The following is a 21,959-nucleotide window of genomic DNA, read 5'->3' as shown; positions in this document are numbered from 1 at the left end:
GCAGCCTGGTTCTGAATGAATTGCTGGCAGTAGTAGCCAGACTATCAGAGCATGAATTTCTTGAGCCTACTTTCTCTTATGGGTCTGTCTTTTTTTCTTAATTTTAATTCCACCCCACCCCCACCCCCCCCCATCAGGCAAATTTGGGGATTTTATGGTCTGGATCTTAATGTCAGTAGATAGGGATGATTTGAATGATCTTCTGTGTGAAATTTGTTTCATAGAAGGTGACCTATATTATGAACTCTGCCACGTTGTATTCGAAGTACATTCCCTGCTGTATGTACTTACACACTTACATGTTACTGTGTCAAGTTTCATGCTGGTGGGTTTTTTCCACTTTTTATCTGGGTTGCTCCAGCACACCTGAAAAATGGATGAAGTCAACCTGCAGTCTTAGTGTTCTCTGCAGAATTGTCTATCAAGCTTCCAACAGTTACATCTTTGCTAATCGTCAATGGAAACAGTCCATGCAGACCTCAGATCTCACAGAGGAGATCCTGCTGTCTTTTACTGAGGGAGAAGGTTGAGGTCCAAGGCTGAGGTGGCACCAAAGATAGCCAGTTAAGTGTTAGCTACAAGATGTCACTAGAGACAAGGTGTGCAGTCCCCACCAAATCCTTCCTTTCCAAGAACAATGGCACAACTTTGACTATTTGATCATTTCTGAGACATCTCGTACTTGGATTGTTACTAGTGGACTTCCTGAAGTCTTCCAGTAGTCTTGGGAACATTATTTACTCTTTTCATGAATGATCTTGACTCTGCTCTTTGAAACTATTGATGAGATAAACTTGAATATGCTCGTCTTTTCTCCTGTCGATATCTTGCAACAGAAAGATGTGACTAGTGTAGAATAACAGAGAATAAGAGCAAGTAGTATGTGTTTCCAGTCTATGCAGTTGGGGACTGATGACAAAAGCTACTATAAATTAGACCTACTTGCAGGAAAGGACCTTAGCTAACTAGAAAGGTCTATTTAAGATGATGTGGCTATGAAAATTTTCAGCACAGTGTTGTTTTCCAAGCTCTTGGTGAAACTTTAGTCTGAAACTGTTTGTCTGTGTTCAAGGAGGACTTGCTGGCATGACCAGTAAGTGAAGGCCTGACTTTATAAGAGACTCAGAGGATTGATTTGCTTAATCTAGCCTACCTGGGCACTGGGACAGACTCTTGAGTGCTGTCCCTAACGCATTATAATATCTGCTCTGGGAAAGAAAAAGCCATTAGAGCTGGAGGATAATGTTGGCAGAAGAATAAATGGGTTTAAGCTGAGAGGAAGTGTTCCTAATGATTTAGAGGAATTGGGCTCTGCAGCAGCTTTCCAACAAGACGGTTGGGAGTGCAAGTCTCAGTAATTTTCTTGATAGAGGTTGGTAAATTGCTAAAAAAAGATTATCTCGTATTCACTCTGTGACTGTTCAGAACTGAATTAATGATCCAACAGCCCCCTGTCCCAGTAAGAAATCAGTATTTGAGTAAGTAGAACAGCTACATCTTCTAAAAGTTGTCTGCAAATTAAATACTGGTTTAGGCAGTAATTTAGGCACTGATCATCTTGCAGTGGCAAAATCCCTGACGGATAGATGTCAGATCACTAGATTTGTGCAGCACTATGTGACGAAATCGCAGGTCTCTGATCCTGTCTGTGTATCTTTAGGCTATGTCTGATTCTTTTTTCCCTACCTTATTAGTATTAAGCAGAATGGTTCAGGTTTGTATGTTCTTTAAGTTCACAATGACAGCCAGAGAAATATGTTCATAGATTCCAAGAGGACATCAAAGAGGTAATGTTTCATCAAAGAATAAAAACTAAGCCTCCTTTCTCTTTAAATAAGAGAAGGTTGTGCAGTGATGCAGCTTTTCCTTCTATTTTTCAACAAGAAGTGTGAATTCATTGTATCCAGAAAACAATTATCAAAATGTCAAAAATATTTTTTGTCCTTTTTTTTTCCTAGTTGGGGAATGGCGGTCAACGTGTACTCTACCTCTATTACCCAAGAGACTATGAGCAGACATGACATCATCGCATGGGTTAATGATATATTAGCTTTAAACTACACAAAAGTCGAACAACTCTGTTCAGGTAAGAAAGTGTGGTATGCTCTACAAATGTTTATTTTAAAACCACTTTAAAAGTCCAATTTGTTGAAAATAGATAACTCTTAACTTTGACGTAAAACAGTTACTCTGAGAAAAAAGACTAATGTATGTGCAAAGGAAGCATTTTTGTGTTCATGTTAATCATGGAAAGATAAGGTGCCTTGAGAAAACGTAACAAAGGCAGAGGTGAATGGGACGAATGTAGCAGAAAATAAACAGAAGTAATAAAAAGGTTGACTAAGCAAGAAAAGAATACAGTGATAAGCTTTTGTGTTTTAAAGCTACCAGGGTGGTATCTTTTCAAGTGGAGAGTGGACATAGCTGAAAAAGAGACAAATAGAGAACCGACACCCCGTGTGAACAAAATTCTCCAGCACCTTTTCCTTCCTGGTAAGGGTCCTCAAATCCCTGCTGATCTTTGTAGGAAAAGAGCGCAAGTGTGACTGTGAAGAAAAAGGAAATGAGGAATGAGCCTTTTAGCTGCTGTGAGGGCTTTAGAAGTTTGTCAAGAAAATCTGCCTGTTTCTCTTTAAATGTAACTGAACTCTTGTTGTAAGTAAATTTGGTAATGAGCCCTGAAAAAAAGGGTAATGGTTTGAATACTTTGGACATTTTGGTTAATCAGAGTGGCAACTACAAGATACTGTTAAACAACAGGGTCTGTAACCAGATGATGACTAGAAATGTGACGTGGCACAAAATGACACAGACAAAGGCTGATGTTTGAGAATACAGATGCCCCTGGGGAGTGATTCTTTCTGATTTCCTACTGTGATTTTTAAATTTGAAGATGTTTGTGTTGGAAGAGATCTAACTTAGATCGCTACTTCCAGACAACTGACATGCTGGGAATATCTTACTTGAAGAAGACAATGCTCTAAGTACATTGAACTGAAACCACACTACCACATTTCAGCTATTTACTAGCCCAGCTGAAATGCATAAACGGGGTCTTATATTCATATATTTGAATTTACCTACCATTCTGGGTAAATTTTCTGTCTAAGAAATGTTCCCTGAAAGGTACAGAAAATCCTTTGAGGATGATAGCCTCATAGCCTACTCTTCAAAATTTGATACCCAAATCTCAGCTGCAGAAGCAGGCTTGCACAATGACTATAAAATTGAGGTTGAAAAAGTGCAGGTTAAAGTGCATGGAAGTAACTGATATTAACGACATAATTAAAGACATAGAACATGGGAAACAAACTTCTTAACAGTTATTAAGCTTGAAATTGAAATGTTATATTTAGCTGTTGTTGTACTTACATGTCCGGAAGTTAGTCTAAGTATTTTCTTTTGGTGAATTATACATAAAGAAAATAATCACGTGGGCATGTGTGTGCACATGTGTGTAAATATGACTGTGGCTATATATAAATATATATAGAGAGAGATATACACATGCACACACACTTATAAGGAGATAGAAAGATACAAGAAAATGGACATTTTCATCCCAAAATACCCAACCGTTGCCATTGTTTGAAACAGGAAGCATACTAGACAAGTTATTGACTTGTTCCTGCATAGCTATTTATATGCTCATAAATAGTTGAAAGGAAGCTTTTGAAGTTAATTCTCCATCAAGTTAAATGTGTGTGGGCTTACAAAAAAAAAAAAAAAACCCAGACAAAAAAAATCCTGTCCCAGAATAGGAGAGAGGTGATCTAAGAAAAACTTTATTATGCAGAATACAATGAGTTAAAGATAGTTAAGAAGATCAGATTGAGAGACTTCAGCTGGGTAAGGCAAGCAGGATAAAAGCATGGAAATTGTCACAAACCCGCCGTCCCATTTCATTATACAGCTTCTTATACAATTTTTTCTGTGACCTCCAGTGAGGATTTTGGGACGCACCACGAGGGAAAAACTGAAAAAGGGTCGTCTGATTAGAGCTCTTACTCCACGCTGTATAAAATTAACTCTTTTCTTCTTTTAGAACTTCCTGGATTGTATTGCTTGCTGTTGTTACCTGATGCTTTTACATTCCCATCTTAACAGGTCAAAGATGTAAACTTGAATTTCCCCATTTGGTCTAATAGTCAAACTTGATACTTACACATTCTTATTTTTGCATTAATGTTCATTACTATCCCAGAAGGGTCTTTAATAGTTCCTTATCTGAAGAAGCATTCTAGCGCAGTACTTCCCGTGGCCCCGGGGACTTCGCTCTCTGAACTGATGAATTTAAACTCTGCTAATTACTGCAGACACAAGAGCACAGTGGTTGCCTTATGGACTAGGTCCTTTCCATTTGAGACTGCATAGTCCGTTTCTCACATGCAAGACATGCACGTGTAGGGATTGTAGACAGATGGACAAGAAGCTTTGGGAATCTTTCTGTATTTAATATAGTTTACCATGTCAACTCCAAGTAGTTTATTTAATGTACATATAGTTTATTTAGTGTACTTCTAGCGTAGTTTACAGGATGGAAACTACAGGAACAGTAGCACAAATGACCAGTTAGCTAACAGGCAGAGCACCAGCAAGCATGGTATGGACTGTAGCTTAAGAACGGCCGATCTAACTCATTCATTCTGGCATTCCTTTGGCTGATGTTCCTTGAAGCATTGGCAGCTTTCACGCAGCTTAACAGTAGTTTCCATAAAATATGAGCATTTCTCCAGGACTTCAAAGAGAAGGAATATGTGGGAAACCCTTTACAACTGTGAAGCATTTCACAGCATTAACAAGGAACTGCAGAGCCACTGTAACTTAATTTTTATAACCTACCATAAAACTGTATGGACATTTTCTTCTTTTTGAGAAAAAAAACATTAAGATTTGTCATGCTGTTATATGGCTATTCAGTTCTTGTTCATTTTTGTTAATAAGGAGCAATCAAAAGGCCAGAAAAAGCTAAATGCAAGAGGACTGCATTTGGGGAGGAATGCTGAGTGTGAATGAAATGCTCGAAGGCATTACTTTTAGGAGGTATGAGCTACCTAGATGTGGCATATGCTCCTGTTCAGCACCTGGCTGTGAGACCTCACGGGTGCCCACATTTTGCAGCCAACCTAGCCATAATTTTGGACATTCTGAGCTTAGGGAAGAAGAAATAATGTGATATTCTGCCTTCAGTAAAGGCTTTATTCAGACCGTACCTCAAGCTTAACATGACAGTTCGTAATACAGACGGAACAACCAAACAGCCCTTCTTTTTCTCATTGCTGTGGAGAAGTAACTTTGATAATACACATGCTGTAGCAATACTAGCCTGCTTCCCAACTGCCACTTACAGGAACGGAGCTGCTACGATGAGAAGCAGCAAGGGAAGAGGCTGGCTTAGTCATAAAGTATTTGTATTCTTTGGGAGTTTTACATGTGTTTTTGTCTCTGCTAAGTAGGCCGAGCTAAGTGCAGTGTCCCCTGAGCTTTCTGAATGCCTGCTGTAGTAGTGATCTGCCAAAAGGGCCAGGTTATGGATGGATGCAGCCCCGGAGAGTCTAAATTTAGTCTGCAGCTCCTCTGGTAATTTAGTTTTGACAACTCCAGAGCGAAAAATCTCTCCAAGCATCTCAAAGCTATACAATGCTCTTCACTTTAGGTGAGTGTCATTTTGTCAGGGTTTGGTTTCCATGTTTGACTTCCTGCGAAGTTGTTAACCTGCATATGAAATTTATAATCCATGGTTTTAATTGAAGGCATAGTGCGTTGCCTTTAGATGGGCATTAGACTTGAGAGCATTTAATTTGATACATGAATGAAAAATAATAGAGAACAACTGAGTGGATTTAATGTAGTAGGATCCCATGTGCAACACCCATAGGCTTGGCGAATAGGAGTTTTTCAAATGAATTATGATACTAGTTGTTTCTTAGGAGTCATGCTATTTTTGTAATGAATACACAGTGGCTTCTTAAAAAGAATTCTGACTAAACAGCTTACAACTGAATTTTCTTCACTACGGCTGTTTTTCATCTATAGGGAATACCAAGTGAACAGTGTTACAGGGCTTTTCATGAGGGTTTGGCTGCTGCATGAGAGTATATTCAAAATAAGAGTCAGGCAGGAGACTATGGAGGGCTTGCATATGAATTAAAAAAGAAACAACACAAAGTGTACAAGCTATATAAATTATGAGCAAGGAAGCTAGAAATGGCAAATATATATAGAAAGGAAAATGCAGCCTTAAGTGAGGTATAATTTCTGGCTTAGCTATACTTGTGTGATCCTTTGAGGTTAAGGAGATACAGAATCTTCCCCCGCTTCCTGCATTTGAAAATTCTCAATAGAATTATAAACTTGCAAATTGTCTGGCCTCCAGTGCATACAGACCTTCTGTCTTTCAGGATTTGTATGCAAGGATCAAGGATTAAATGCGAGGTGGTTGGGGTTTTTTGCCTTGCTTTTAATAAATGACCGTATTATAAAGAGAGCACGTGGTTTGACATTTTCAAATTTTAGACTGTGATGCTTTCTCTGCTGATGCCCTGGGTGTTGCCACAGAGAATTTCTCATGTGGTGACTACTGTAGCCAGTACTGTATCTCAGCTGGCGTTCCTCCTGTGAAAATACATAGTCCCTTTATACATACGTTTTGTGGATACTCCACACGCGCGTGCACACACCCACCCCCCCGATCTCGCAGGCAGGCAGTGTAAGGGTAGGGCAGATGTCATTCTTTGTTTGACTTTGTGTTCCCTCTCTGGCTGGGGATTTGGGGGAGATCTCCATCACAGCCTCTGCGGGCTGCTGTCCCTTGCGACCAGTGCCATGCAGGGAGGAGGGACGTTCCTGGCTTGTGGAGGGTGTCGGAGGTGTTCGGCTTCCAGGGGGTGCATCAGCGTGGGGCTGTTCGCCAGCCCCCTGCATGGCGGCCATCGTGCCTCTGGTACCACCCAGCCTCAGGCCCCTGGGCAGCAGCAGGGAGCGGGGTGCCAGGCTTGCTGCCTCCCCGGCAGCGCTGCGTGAGAGCCCGCTCTTCTCTGCTGCATGCAGCAAAGATCTTTCTGAGCAGGGCTGAGGTGGCTGGAGAAGAAGGGTACTGGCCAGACAGATAGATGGTGAGAAGGGCTTTTTCTTCTGCATGTCATTTGTGTGTATACACATGCAAACAGGCTGTATTCTGTGGCTTAACTGCATAAGATTTGTTTTTTCATGTCTCAGAAGGTGTATTTTGCTCAGTGCCTACATTAACCCATAACTTCACACACGTGTATGACTGAAATCTGCATTATAGGACCCTGTTGGAGCATTTGGTGCCAGCATGATTTCTGTACAACCCGGTGTGCTAGTGCCTGCGAAGCCGAAGCATGTTTCAACATCAGTGGTTTTGGGTTTTTTCCAGTTTGCAGCCTTGCAAAGGCTGGGTCTCTAAAGCAACTTGGAAACACGATTAAAACACGGCTTGATCCCATTTGCACTCTGTAACCAAGCCATGTTTCAAGGAACTGGCATGTTGTCCTGAGGTCATGCAACACAGAGGATGCTTAGTGTCAATGACTCTCTAATGTCTTCCATATGATGTTTAGGATTAGAGGGATATAATGGATGTTAATGATTGGATTTAAGATCATTTCTAAAACTTTGAGGAAACCTGCAAAGCAGTATCATGAGTGTTTCAGCCAATAATTTATATTTTTTAAATGTCATTCATTAAGAATTCAGGAGGAATAGAACTAAAACAAGGTTTTTACTTTTTTAAATTATTATTTAATTACTCATAGCACTGACTTGCAGTCAATTGCTTGATCTTCCCCCCTTTTGAAAAAGCTTGTTAGATTTTGCATGCTACTTTTTTTTAGGAATTATGAGTTACGCAGCTATTTTAAGTGGGAACTGTGTTTTCTGAAATTGTTCTGATCTTCCTGTTGAAAAATTAATGAATTCCAAAATAAATTATTGCTAAAAATTAAGTATTAAGACCTCTGCTGTGTATAATTTATGAGCAGATTAACAATTTACATATTTACGAAAAAGAGAATACAAGTTAACGCAGGGGAAAACCTCCCTCCCACATGCATTATTTAAAACGATCACTGGATATTCTGAATTACGTCATACAAATGCCCCACCTGTGCAGAGTAGGATTTACTGAAGCAGATGTCGATTAGATGCATGTATCTCAAGGACCTTCGTTAAGGTTGTAGGAGGTACAGAGTTCTGTAGGCTGTTTTCTGGGGTGGCAGCATTGCTTTCAGAAGCTCCCATCTGTATGCAGGTACTCGCTCTGCCCTCATTGAGGCAGCTGTGCTCATACAACTGTGCAGGAGTGCAGGGCTGGACTCTAATCTGCATCAGTTTTAGTCATCGTCTTTCTTTTTCAAGTGTTCTCCCAAGACTGTTGCTGGGAAGGATGAAGATGCACAGCCCCATGAATGCTTTCTTCTCTACAGCGAAACAGACAGTAAAGTGATGTGGGCTTGAACATTCATCAGGAAATGGGCTGAAACCTCTTAAATCTTTTTCTTTTTCTTTTTTTTTTTTAATTGGAAAAGTACAGTTGTGTTTACCTATATCTTAGGTCATATAGGTGCTGCTGGAAATGCAAATAGGAATTTGAAGACTGTAGTCTCCAATAGAGTGCTTAACGTGAATTGTGCTATTTCTTAAACATGCGGCTATATGTAACACAACTTTATGCTCACAGGCATGCCCAGTTTTAAAAAAGCCTTGAGTGGCATAACAGAACACCCATATTTGAAATCTAAATGAAAATCTATACTATATCTAAGTCAAAACCCCATCTTAACGTCACTCCCACGGAAGCAATTCTAGGCAGCCTGAGGTAAAAGTGCTCTGTACTGTAAACTGTTTACTGCTGTACCGTAAACAATGATTGTTGGCCTTTTGTGGGTTTTTCCCCTTTCTTATCAAAACTATTAGGTCACACATGCTCCTTGCAAGTTACTGCCTTTTCTGTTGTTAGCCCAGCAATAGAAATACCGAGTTTGTGCAGCTTCCCATCAGTATTGGCAACCACTGCTCTAGTGCACTGAAGTGCTGATGACTATTATGCATACAAATGATCGTCTATTTTCCAAATGCGTGGTCAGGTTGTTGCAGCTTTGGGGGGAATGAATCACTTGAAGGAATTTGTATCTAACGTGACTGGATATATGTACTTGGATTATCTGAAAAATATTTCCTCAAAGCAAACAAACAAACAAAAAATTCTAATTACAGAAAAAGGTATGGTCAGCCTTTTTCCCAAACGGGAGTTTTCAAAAATGACTGTGAAAGTAAAACTGGTTAAAAGGTTTAAACTTGAATTGCATGTCATTTTAGAACAAAATTCTTACTAAGTGTTTATAGCAAATTTCTAGTGTTGCCCTTAGCTCCTTTTGCTGTGGTTTGGACATCAGGATGAAAACAAAGCGGCCCCCCCCCCAGACAAGGCCTGTCTTTTCATGGGCCCTTTGCGTTCCCATGTTGGCTGGTGTGGTTCTCTGTGACCTTCTGGGATCTTGCTCCCGCGCACCGCAGGGATGAACTGGGAGGGACAGAGTCTTCTAACGATTGATGTGAAGGATCGACCTGACTCCTCCTATAGGCGACAAATATTAACTTGGGCACACCTCAGCTTATAGTATAGTATTTCTACTAAATACTTTATTAGTATATTAAGTACTAAATACATTATATTTAAAGAAGTTGGTTCGCAAATAGTATTTTCATTTTCCTTTATAAACATATAAATGCCAGAAATACCAAGGATGTAATCTTACTCTCCAGCTGAAATCTAGGAGCTTTACCAAGCGGTAAATCTTACAGGAAAACCGGATTCTCTTGTTTTCATTATCTCCTTCAATTTCCTTGTGCTTTAAATAGTCAGGAGCAGAAGTGCATTTGATTATCAAGAAAATACTTGTTTGCTTTTTTGGATTCATCAACCTCCAGATGGAAGAGGAGAAAGGAGAGAAACTGAAAATCTGTAACGATGCGGAGTGCGTATGCTTCAGAGCAAACTGTAAGTCAGTATGGACAGTCTGGGAAGGAAACGTAGAAGCAGGGACAGTATACGACAAAAGCTAGAATGAATTCAGCATTGTTGAGCAATGGGGGGACTAGCAAAAGATTATCTACAACTCTGAAAAATGTTGTGATTTTCTAGACTGGGTAGAAGCTTCCAGCTTTACCACTGCGTGCGGCAAAACTCTTCAATTTGAAAAGCTTTAAGCAACCACCTTTTCACTTCTTGGTTTGTTATTTTGTGTCTTAATTCTTCCCCAGCATCCCTTCCCCTCCTGGGGCAGCTGCCTACCTGCCTGGCCCCGTGGGCGCAGTCCTCTCGCTGGCGTGTGCTGCCTGCTCTGCCCTGAGCCCGCTGCGGGAAGCCCAGCAAGCACCTGCAAGCTCTGTAATGCTGCTGGGCTCTTCTCCGCTTGCTATCGGCCCAAAAGTAGCGGCCTCTGGGGGTGTAATCCAGCACAGCCATGCTTGCGGGTTGGTTTTGGAGTCCAGCCTGTGAATAGGTTTCATAACTAATGGCTGCATCAATATTCTAGATCAAAATATGAAAGGACTTTTAGCCAGTGATTCTAAAATTGCTTGTTAACTAATACAGGATAAGAGGTTTTTAATATTGATCCCTCTTCTGCAGTGCCACCAGCTGTAGTTTTCATCTTTTGTTTGAGCAGATTTCAAATGATTTCTTTTTTGTGTCTGTATGTGCATGTTTTCATGCATATAAAAGATTTTTGGTCATAGAGACAGATTTATTGAGAGCCATTCTGGACAGGTAGTATGTTTTCAACTCCTGTGTATAGATTTGTTAGATTTGGGGGGTGGGGTGTTGGTATTGAGGATTTTTTTTTTTTCTTTTTCAGAAAACGTAAAGAACTTTTAAAATGTTGAATAAAATATAATGGCATAAAAATCCTTTTGTTCATGTAAATTATGCAAGAGGTATGTCGCAAGGCATCTTTATGTTCTGTTAAAAATATTCCTTTCCCATGCGCCTGCATTGAAGCATCAGTTATAGGCCTAAAGTGCTATCCAATATGCTGGGGTGCAGAGAACCATGTGTCCGTATGCTGTCGCTGTGAGGTAAAGGCATTGCAATCTTGCATGACTTAAGTAGGGCTGCTCTTTCTGCTGCCTCCAGGAAATCTCAGCAATGGGCAGCGTAGAAAGTAGCATCCCCTTTCTGCTGCACTGATGTTTAGCACTCGAATGCAATGTGACAGCTACAAGCTTTAGGGGATAAAATTTTATAGTATAAAAAAATACCTGTATAATATTACATATATACATAACCTCGATGTCCATAATCAGGTAGTCCCAGTTGACTGCGATGATATTTTTACTTTCTCCCATTGCTGTAGTAGGCAGGTCTCTGCCTTTTGGGAGTCGAGAAGAGTTCTCTCTCTTTGTAGTTTACCGTCTTGAGTTGAGTCCATGTTTGTATGTGTTGCCTCTGTACTTCGGGAAGGAGCATTTTAATGAATTGTGTTTGCCAATGTAATAAAATCCTCCTGTTGGGGAAATGGCCTGGCAGCTGGCTTCGGTGGTGTATCAGAGACCAGGTTTGTGCTGTCGTGTGGACACGGTCCAGTGTTTTCTGCCCTCGAGTATCGTGCAGACCCAGGACCACCTCCTGGCTGGCAAACGTGCAGAAACAACCGCCAGCATGATGGGAAGAAAACATGAGGAAATACCATAACTAGAGTCTTAAACCTAGTAAGACCCTATTTAGAGGCATGCAGAAGGAATTTGCGTTACCAGCAAAAGGAGAAAATCTCATGTGAACATTTTGGGTTTCTAGTTTTCTAAAAGGATCCAGATGAAAGGTTGCGCAGTGCATTTTCAAGGCCTTCAGGCAATTACTTAGATATCAGAGTAAAGCTTATAATTGGGGTATGGGGAGGATGAAAGGACAGAGTTAGGAACAAATTCAATTTATAACATGAAATGATTGCATAATAATCCTTTTGCATGAAATTAAATAGTAATAAATGTAGTCAAGCCATGCATTATCTGTATATCCATGCTTTTAATTGTAATGTCATTTTTCTGTTGCTACATATTTACCAGTTCCCTTGCTGAGGATGAGTTTTGAATAACTAATTGTGTTTATATAGCTTTCTATAAGAAGATGCAAATTTGTCATCTGATGTTTGTAACTTGCCAGAAGGATCCTTTTCCTTTAGGGAATATTTTACTTTGATTCCTAATCATATCAAAACCATTGCAAACAGCTAAGCACAAGGTGTCCTTGGAAAATCAGATTTTTAAATAAGTTTTACCCCACAAAGCCAGGCAACGTGAAGAGAAGTTTTTTTTAAAAAATGGCAGTGGTTTTCAGCACTAAAGCCTGATCTTGTTAAGTCTCTTAGCAAAACTCATATCGGTATTTTGGGAAACTGTTTTGGACTCCAGTCTTAAACTCTGCTTCTCTTTTTGGGAAGTTAGGAGCTCTGTAACCCTTCATATGATGGTTGAGTGGATACAGAGAATGAGAACTATCTCATGCATAAAAGTCGGCCCTGTCAAAACACATGCATACCCATGGAGAAAAATGCCTTAAACTTCGAGTTGTTGTTGCCCCTCCTGTAAAACTGGACAAGCCAGGTGTCTGTTAATTGGGTTTCTGTACCAGCACTAAGCAGAATTATTTTTCGATAAAAATCATCGTTGTTGATACTGAGCTGAACTGCTAGGTGAGATCTAGACACTTGTTTCTCAAAACTGATCTACACTAAATGTACAAAAATCCTTTTTGTGGAAGTGAAATTGAACTTGTCACGAGTAATCAGGCAATCACTTCTGTGCCCTGTATGCTCAAGCGGAGGGGCTGCGTGCTCTACATAGCCCTCTGCTCCAGAAATGGACTTCACTGCATCTTTGCTGAGCATAAAGCATTTTGTAGAAGACTCTGTTCTGAAGAAGAACTGAAATTGGTTTTCCTCTGATTTCCTCAAACATTTTCAGTCTTAATTTCCAAACACTTGAGCGTGTCAACGGTAAAAACTTATTTTGCAAATGACCATGACGTGATAATGCTGTAGGAGGAAGCTCCCTGCATACGAGAAAAGGCTATCCCTATTAGCTGTGCTCAGTATGCTCTTTAGAATGTTTTTCATGTACTTGCAGCTCTGTGCTGGATTAGTTACACACACACACACACACCCTTACCTACTAATATGTAAGTTCAGATAGCCCTCAAAGTTCAACTTAGAAACTTTATTGTTTTGAATGAGAACTAAAGCTGGCAGCCCAGCTTCTGAAATCTATGAGTGGACTATGCTAAAGTCTGCTTATTTAAATGCTTTTCTCAGGAGATGAAAATCAGTAAAGATGTTTGGTTTGGAGGGTGGGAACTGGCTAGTATGTTTTAACAAGATGGAGCTTTACAATTTATTTTAAGTTGTGGTTTGATATAATCTTAAGTGATTGCCTTGGACTTGATCGGCATCGGCTACGAGTGCCAGAAGAAAGAACATGTTGTCTTGGTTGAATTCAGGGGGCTGTGAAGATTGAGGGAGCTTATTAAGAGATTTCCATTTTGACTGTGATCATCTCACTGTATGGACAGTCCTACTGTTTATAGGGACTCCAAGAACATCAGTTTTAAATAGAAGAAAGATTTACTTTGCATTAGTCATGGTGGTTCTTCAGATGCTACACAGCAGTGCATCGTGCATCCAGACTGAATGGAAAAAGCCCAAGTTAATATGTCACACTGCTCAATGTACATTAGACAAGTAGATCTTGGGTGCATAGTGTTAGGTTGAATTACAGCAGGGACTTACTCAGCACGGTTGCTTTCTGCTCATGCTTTCTGCTAATGTCATTAAACACCATTTGGTCTTAGCTGGGTGCATCTGGATTAACGTCAATACATTCTCTTGTTATAGGAGCAGCTTACTGCCAGTTCATGGACATGTTGTTCCCAGGCTGCATTAGCTTGAAGAAAGTAAAGTTTCAAGCAAAGCTGGAGCATGAGTACATTCACAACTTCAAACTTCTGCAAGCATCATTTAAAAGAATGAATGTGGATAAGGTAGGCATTCTGTATTTGTATTTCAATCACTACAAGTTTCAAAAGTTGTATGAACTGGGTGAAGTCAATAAATAGGGGAAATAAACTTTGGAATACTTAGTCTGCTTTTTCAACTTTAGTGCTGAGAACTGGAGTTACAAGTTGTATGTGAAGGTTCTTCTTGACCTGTTATTAACTGAAAAGGGTATTTAGGCACGAAGGAAGAAATTTGGCATGTTCCATTTAGGTACAAAGTGAAAATTGAGTCCATCTGTCCGCTGAGGAATTGTGCAGCTTAACTCATTGTATCTTAATATCAGAGACCCTTTTGATAAAAAAAACATATGTTGGAAATTCCTTACCATCAGTGAACCTTAATTTTAGATATAGTAAAATTACTGGTGACCTGAATTTCCAACCAAATAACTTAGAAATATGCTGTTCTTATAAGTATTCCGTGTTTCTTGTCCAAAATGGGGTTTAAGGAATTTAAACTATTCAAGAGCTGGAATAATTCATCCAATTATTTGATAGTTGGCCACCACATGTGATCTTGTAAAGTTAAGAATGGCGGGCTCTTAGAAAATGGCTTGTTCAGCCATAAGGTATTGGTTTATGTTTGAATGTGTGAGTTTGATGGACTCACCAATATAAATTACTGTGTTGATAAAAATGAGTAATGAAAGTTATGTTGTCACACTTTTTTGTTTTACACAGATGTACTACTTGTATATCCTTTTAAGGTTCTGCTCTGGCTTTTAGTGTTGCCTTATTCTGAAATTTAAACAGTCTTCTAGAGTGTCCTGTAAGACTTTTTTTAAAGCAGTGGAAACCCCTTTTTATTTCCTGAAATGTTCTATTTACAGTGTAAATTGTTGGTGAAACATTGGAAAGCCTAATAAACTTAACGTTGTCAATTTTTCTGTAGGGAGCAAACTTGCTATACTTTCTCAATGCAGAATTAAGATACGAAAGGAACAAGCTGGAAGGACATGCAAAATGCTACATTAATCCTTGTAGGAATATCATAAACTTATAAAATGCTGCACAGTTGGCTTAACCTTGAAGAAGAAATGAAAATTGCAATAGTTTTAGGTACCCTATTTCCAACTGAAAATTGAATGCATTCTGGAGGCATTAAGATTCATTTAACTTGGCTCTTCAATCAGCTGCATGAATTAAGCAAAGCAGGGCAGCCCTCCTTCTGCAGCATTCCCTTCGTAGTCCCTGTCTGCCCACAGCGTCTGGGAAGCTTGAGCCTCCTGCAGAGTAATGCTGAACCACCTCCTTACACTGTAATATTGGCCCAAGGCACCTTTTGGAGGCTTCATTTCTGTGAAAAAATTTGCAGGGTGTGGATATGGAGACATTCCCATCGCCTGCCTTTGTTTTACTAGAACTTTATAGGCATTTTAGTCAACTTCTGCGTGTCCACAAACTGTTCTATGTATAGCTATATATGGAATGGAAAAAAATGACAAGGTTAAAACCTCAGGGTTAGTTCATGTGATGAACGTGTACTACCAAAATGTAAGTTGGTTTGAACTTCAGCGTGTCTTGGAAAAGCTGCTGCATTTTTTGTAGTTCAAACAGTAGGAAAGAGAGCAAGAAACTCCTATCTGGACCTTTCGAAGAATTGTTCATTTTTAGTATGCCCGACTGAGCATGTCCATTAAAAACAGAAATCCCTAGTTAGTTGAATGTAGTGTTACTCCCAGAACAGCTTCATTCATCATGGCTGTTGCTGCAATAAAAAAGGAGTAACTCTGTGGAACAGCAGTTATAAAGGCTTACATACACCCACTATACAGCCACTTCAAAGGCTGGGTCTTCATTTTATTTCAGTTTTATTTCTTAAGAGCTCTTCCAAATCTACCATAATTTCCTTTCTTTTAGGAAGAAAACAATGGCAGAGCAATATATGCCAATATAGTTAGCAGATTTTTTTTTCTTTCAGAGAAGCATGTATATGTAATTTGTATATTTAAAAATAACAATTATATATTACTGGAACCTTTATTCTACCTTTCAGGTAATTCCCGTGGAAAAACTGGTCAAAGGGCGCTTCCAAGACAACTTAGATTTCATTCAATGGTTTAAGAAGTTCTTTGACGCTAACTATGATGGGAAGGAGTATGATCCCGTGGAAGCTCGACAAGGCCAAGACGCTCTTCCCCCGCCAGATCCTGGTGAACAAATCTTCAACCTGCCCAAAAAGTCTCACCACGCAAACTCTCCGACTGCAGGTATTTTGCTTCTTCAAGAATTCCATTTCTATCTCTGAAGATGATTATAAACTGTGATCCATTTTACATAAATACCAGTTGAAAATTATTTCCTTGTCTGGGTGGGCCATTCTTTTTGCCTTGTCATAGGCTTAGCATCTGAGATGGCAGCAGTTAACTTCTTGTGGTGCGCTCTAGTTTGGCCCAGCCCTATCAGGTGTAGGGTCTCCCCCACTGAACCCTTGATGTAAATGATGTGGATTCTAGTGATGCCTGATTGTGGAGACAAAGGCATTTAACCTTCTTCTCGATTAATGTGATGTGTGTGAGTGTATTCAAGAACACTAAATGAAGTGTGTTTCTCTCTCACACTTCCACCCTTACAGGAAATCGCTAGCACAGGCTGATTTCTATTTTATTAATTTTTATGGTGAGTGAAATGCTTCTAAATCTTAAGGACTGACCAGAAGGACAAAACGAATGGTGGTTTTAGATGTGCTTATTGTTCAGGTCCACTAGTCCTCTTAAGTGAGCAACATAAAACTATTGCTCTTTCCCAAAGATACCTCTGTCTTCTAACTTTTTATTTTGTGTTTATACTGGGTTTTGCTGGCATAGAGTTAATTTTCTTCATAGGAGATTGTATGGTGTTATGTTTTGGATTTGTGCTGAAAACAGTGCTGACAACAGGGATGTTTTCGTTGTTGCTGAACAGTGCTTGCACAGCGTCGAAGCCTTTCTTGTTTCTCAGACTGCCTTGCTAGTGAGGTAGGCTGGGGATGCACGAGAAGGTGGGAGGGGACACAGCTGGGACAGCTGACCCCAAAGGAATATTCCATACCATATGACATCATGCTCAGCATATAAAGCTGGGAGAAGAAGAAGGAAGGGGGGGACACATTCAGAGTGATGGCATTTGTCTTCCCAAGTAGCTGTTATGTGTGATGGAGCCCTGCTTTCCTGGAGATGGCTGAACACCTGCCTGCCCATGGGAAGTAGTGAATGAATTCCTCGGTTTGCTTTGTTTGCGTGCGTGGCTTTTGCTTTACCTATTAAACCATCCTTATCGAAACCCACGAGTTTTCTCACTTTTGCCCTTCTGATACTCTCCCCCATCCCACCGGGGAGGAGAGAGTGAGGGGCTGCTTGGGGCTCAGTTGCCAGCTGGGGCTAAACCACAACAGTGTTTCTGGAACAGGCCAAAGGACTAAGTCTGATCTTTGATGTTTATGTAATATGGGCACGACTGGTCACTAAGCAGATGCCATTTTTGGATAGCTGAGAGTTAAGTGAATAAGGGAGCAGCTAACATTTTTAAAAAAATAATCGCTGAAAGAGTGTTACAGGGGTTGGTTACCTATACATATATAGGTTTGTGCATACAGAAACACACATGCTCACACACTTAATTCCTTTATTTTTCTGTCCTGGGTTTGCTTTATTCATACTAACCCAGTCCTCAAATAATGATTTTCAGTTGGCTTAATTCTGCGACCTGTCTTCTCATGGGCTCAGATATGCACCAGTGCTGGCAAAGGGAAGGGGCAGGTATGAGGCACCCTCTGTTTTAGGCTGGCATACGCTCTGGATTCATACCCAGATTTCAGTGTTCTGCTCTGATCACTTCTGACGTCAAAGTGGGGCATACTTGGCCAGCTGCCTTCAGCTCATTAGTGCTTCCAGGAAATTGAGCACCTAATAGCAGGCCAGTGCTGCTCTGGACTTTTAAAGCTTGTTTACATCTCTGTTTTACACCGTCTTGTGTCTAAACTTTTGAAATTCAGGGCCCTGGTATGCTATAATTTCCCATGTGATGTCTTGCACTTCCTTTGAAAACAAAAATACCCAAGTGCTAATGTCATGGTGTTATCCAATTGAGAAATTGAAAAAGACAATTTTATTAAATACAGACTTTACCCTGCTTGTTAATTCTTCTTGCAGATGGTCCGTTTATACCAAAGTCACAAACGTGTCATCCAAATTAAAGTTGTGGAGGTGACAATCCTAGAGAAATAGAATAGCTACTGGAGTGGAACCAGCCAGCTAATACGGAGGGTAACGGGGTGATCTGGTGTCGTGTTGCTGGTTGTATGATGCGTGTGTCCCGTGCCTCCTCAGCCCTTGTATGGAATAGGATAACTGAGGTATAATATAATGATCTTTGGTAAGATTCTGTGGCTGTGGAAGTTAGCTTTTTCATGGAAAGCTTCCTTCGTTATTAAGGAACAACTTAAATATTGTCCAGAAGTATGACAGACAGGACACTAGTTTAATTTTTGTTGAGCTGGGGGCGGGTAGGAGGGTGGTGTGTAGACATTACATGATGCTAGGTGAAATGAGAGGTGCAGCTTGCATTGCTGCCTGCATTTTAGAACAGAACTATTTCATTTAGGTGTCAGTCATTCTTAGATTTATTCAGCTTCTGGGTGAGCACATTTTTATTTCCCTGATGTATTGTGCCTTTGTGCCTCACCTCCCCACATTGTGTAACCTGATTGCTTGAAGATGGGAGCCCTTACTGGGTGCCTCTTGTTAGAGGACACTCTGGGAGGAGCGCCGTAAGCATCTGCAAGCTTGTGCATGCCTCATCTCCTGCTGTTTGGAAGTAAATTGGGATGATGTGGAAGCAAGTAGTTGGGAAATAACCATGAAAGATGGGCTTCTGTACCTCTGTCGTGTGTGTGTCTGTGCATGCTCATGCACACTTAACTGGAGGAGTATTCATTACAGTTGTTACAGGAACCATAATGTGAGTAAAACAAGCTTAGCCATTTGTACTAAGAAGGCAAAAAAGATAAGGTCTCATGAGTTCTCCTGTGGCAGGTTAAGAATTCCCCACCCCATCTGGACTTTCGTCTTCCTTGATGATACAAGCACAAAGAGGGAATACATGGCCATGAGTAAGTGCAGCATCAGGTGGCATAGTTTAAACTGCTATCTATAAATTTTATGTTGATTATTTTGTTATTCTATGTTCTTGGATCTTCAGTGAAATGGCTGAGGTTTTGGGCATGGTTTTATTTCCACTGACTTTGTTGTGGGAGCAGTAAACATTGTGGGCTGCTTGATGCAATAACCTTTTATGCCAGTGCAGTAGGCATTTGCCAGCATCTGTAGCAGTTTGCCACAGTAGCTTCTCTCTTTTTTGTACATTTTCTTCTTTTTTTTTAATGTCACTTTTAATTTGTGTGATTTGCTCTCCACTGAAGCTTTGAAATTTTAGTATTGTCTTGTTTCAGTTCATTAATGAAACAAAAAGAAGCAACAGTGAGAGAAAATAAAGAACCCAGAAGATCTTTGAACATAATCCAAAAGTTTTTAAACAGTGTGCAGTGAACATACATAAATGTATGCACTTATTGTTTAGTATCAGGAGCAAGTAGATATGTGGGTACTCATTCACTATATTTTTGGTTTTGACAGACCTTTAAATATGCCTGTTCAAATTAATCAAATATATAAATTTCTAAAGGAACAATTTATTTAGCTATTACTAATGTCGTATGTGTTTCAGATGATTCCTGTTTTTCCATGGACTAACTCTTCCAGTGCCTTTTGCCAGAATTTTGTTTTTGAGTGATTTAAGAGGTGCTGATCTCTTTAATTATTCATAACCACTTTATAACACTCTGTTCTAACTCTGATTTTTCAGAGGCAGTCTAAGATATGCCTTTCAATTAACAAGAAAGGGGTCAAATCCCTAAAGCCTGCTCTGAAAGCTTACCCAAAAAGGTAGTTGCCATGAGTTAGAATTATTTTTGGTATTTTAATCTGATGCTAAAGCTTGACAAGATCTGTAGTCTCGGGTAGCTGCTTTCCGTACCTATACATGGGTATTTACCTATATCTCTGCAAATGCAGAGTGTGGCCTTTATTTCATTTTTTAAAAATGCTTTTAAAACCAACCAAAATGAGAAATCTGAAAATGCACCAGGTTTTGTGTTCATCGTGGAGCAGTCCAACAGCCACGGCCCTACCCCTTCCAAAGGCGATCCGACTGAGGAGTCAGCCAGGTCAGGGATAATGCAGCTCGGAAATGGAAGCATAAATAGGTCCCTACAACTAATCTGCTGTGCCACCCTCGCGTTGCCTCGTCCCCTCCTGGAGAGACAGAGCCGATTTGTTGCCGAGCTGACGGCGGTACAGAGGATGGGTGGCTTCGGTAGCCCCTGTAAAAGGCTGCTTCTAGGAATAGTAGGAACAGCAAGGATTTGCCAGGTAAATGCAGCTCCCTGCTGGGGGAACGAGTATGTTTTCATCCTTCAAGGAGCGGAGCCAGCCGCGCAGCCCACCGCTGCAGGCTCTCTGCCAACGGCACTACAGCTGCTTTTAGATATAACGCCATCTGCCAGCCCTGAGCCGCCTCTCCATCTCCTGCAGCCTCCGCTCTTCGCTAACGCAGCCCTAAACAGCCTGCAGATGTAGAGTCGAAATTATGGTAAGGGATTAAAATATTAGGGCACTGCTGTTTGTGCCAGTTCTGATGCTCCCTGTGGAAAATAACAGAAAAAGCTTCATCTGATCAAATTGAAAATGGTGATCAGGTTGTCAGGATTTTAGCTTAGTGTCTTACGTAAGTATTCCTGTGTGTCAGAGCAAATCTCCATGGAGCACTGCTTCATGTATGGGCGTGGGGTGTCAAAAATACACGGGTAAAAGACACCTTAATAAAATTAGTTGTTTACATGTAAGCTAAAAATGTGAGAGATTCTTAGATCCGAAGGCTGTTTGAAATATTCAGTGAGAGCAGGATGACTAAAGCAGAGCTGGAAAATACTGGAGGATCACATGAGGGCTAAAAATACTCACGCTATGACAGGGAAAATAACCAGGGCAGAATAAACTGTTTGTGTGCGGATGCTTTATATATAATGTGTGTGCCATCGAAGAGCCAATTATGCAAGAAAAATACTGATTTTCTTTAGGGAAACAGTATATCCTACTGTGGCAGATGTGCTATAAATTAATTTTGAGGGATAAAAATACTCAGCAAAACCAGTCTTTGTTTTAGCAGCTAGTGATACAATTAGGGACTCCTGAGGGACTACAGAACTCCTTCTAATGGTTGTTTGGTTGGGGTTTTTTTCTTTGTTTTCCACCAAAACATGGCACCTTTTTCCCCAGGTTGGCAACCTCTGCTCCCAGTGGTGCGTTGCTCCAGGGCAACGTGGCAGAGCCTGGAGATAGGAAGAGCCACGGGGCAACAAACTGAAAATGCTTTTGTGCCTAGTTCATACGAGGCCAAGGAATTGTACCAGCCGATGGGAACAGCATGTGCAGTGACAGTGCTGGCCCGGGAGGTGGAGAGGAAAGTGGCTCAGCCTTAGTACAGACACACCCCCTCTGCCAGCATGAGAGTTTAATTTTTAAACCCACTGAGCCTAAGAATTTAGACCACGAAGCAACGGTCCTTGCAGTGCAGGAGCCAGGGCCTTTTTTCTAGAAAAAGACTGTGTTTGAAAACCAGTGGTGAAAATTGCTGTCTTAATTTTCAGTGTGCTATGGGTGTGGTTCAAATGTCTGTGTTGCTCACATTTTTGCATGATCTTTTGTATTTCAGTATGCATTTCTTCACATATTTTCATTCAGATTTTCCTTTTGAGACTGCTTTCTCCTTAAAGCTAAGCAGACAGTTGAATTTTAGAAAATGCATGTTTTTAAGAGCATTTCAAATTTTAAATTGTACTCTTCTGTTAAGT

At 40.4% G+C, this 21,959-nt stretch overlaps 1 protein-coding gene across 4 annotated transcripts in view; it reads left to right on the top strand.

Moving 5' to 3' along the window:
* The window catches only part of MAPRE2 (microtubule associated protein RP/EB family member 2), a 100,603-nt gene that overhangs the window by 60,136 nt on the left and 18,508 nt on the right, over nt 1–21,959 (top strand). For 3 of the 4 annotated variants that reach the window (XM_075744146.1, XM_075744144.1, XM_075744145.1), the window contains 3 exons: nt 1,959–2,086; nt 13,911–14,056; nt 16,068–16,281. In XM_075744146.1, the coding sequence (XP_075600261.1) occupies nt 1,966–2,086; nt 13,911–14,056; nt 16,068–16,281 (481 nt within the window). In that variant the 5' untranslated portion in view covers nt 1,959–1,965. The remainder of the gene's footprint in view (nt 1–1,958; nt 2,087–13,910; nt 14,057–16,067; nt 16,282–21,959) is intronic. The other variant, XM_075744147.1, reaches the window with a different exon arrangement.

Source organism: Balearica regulorum, chromosome 2 (genome assembly GCF_011004875.1).
Source record: "Balearica regulorum gibbericeps isolate bBalReg1 chromosome 2, bBalReg1.pri, whole genome shotgun sequence".
In the NCBI taxonomy this organism is placed as follows: domain Eukaryota; kingdom Metazoa; phylum Chordata; class Aves; order Gruiformes; family Gruidae; genus Balearica; species Balearica regulorum.
This window is presented reverse-complemented; position numbering and strand designations above follow the sequence as displayed.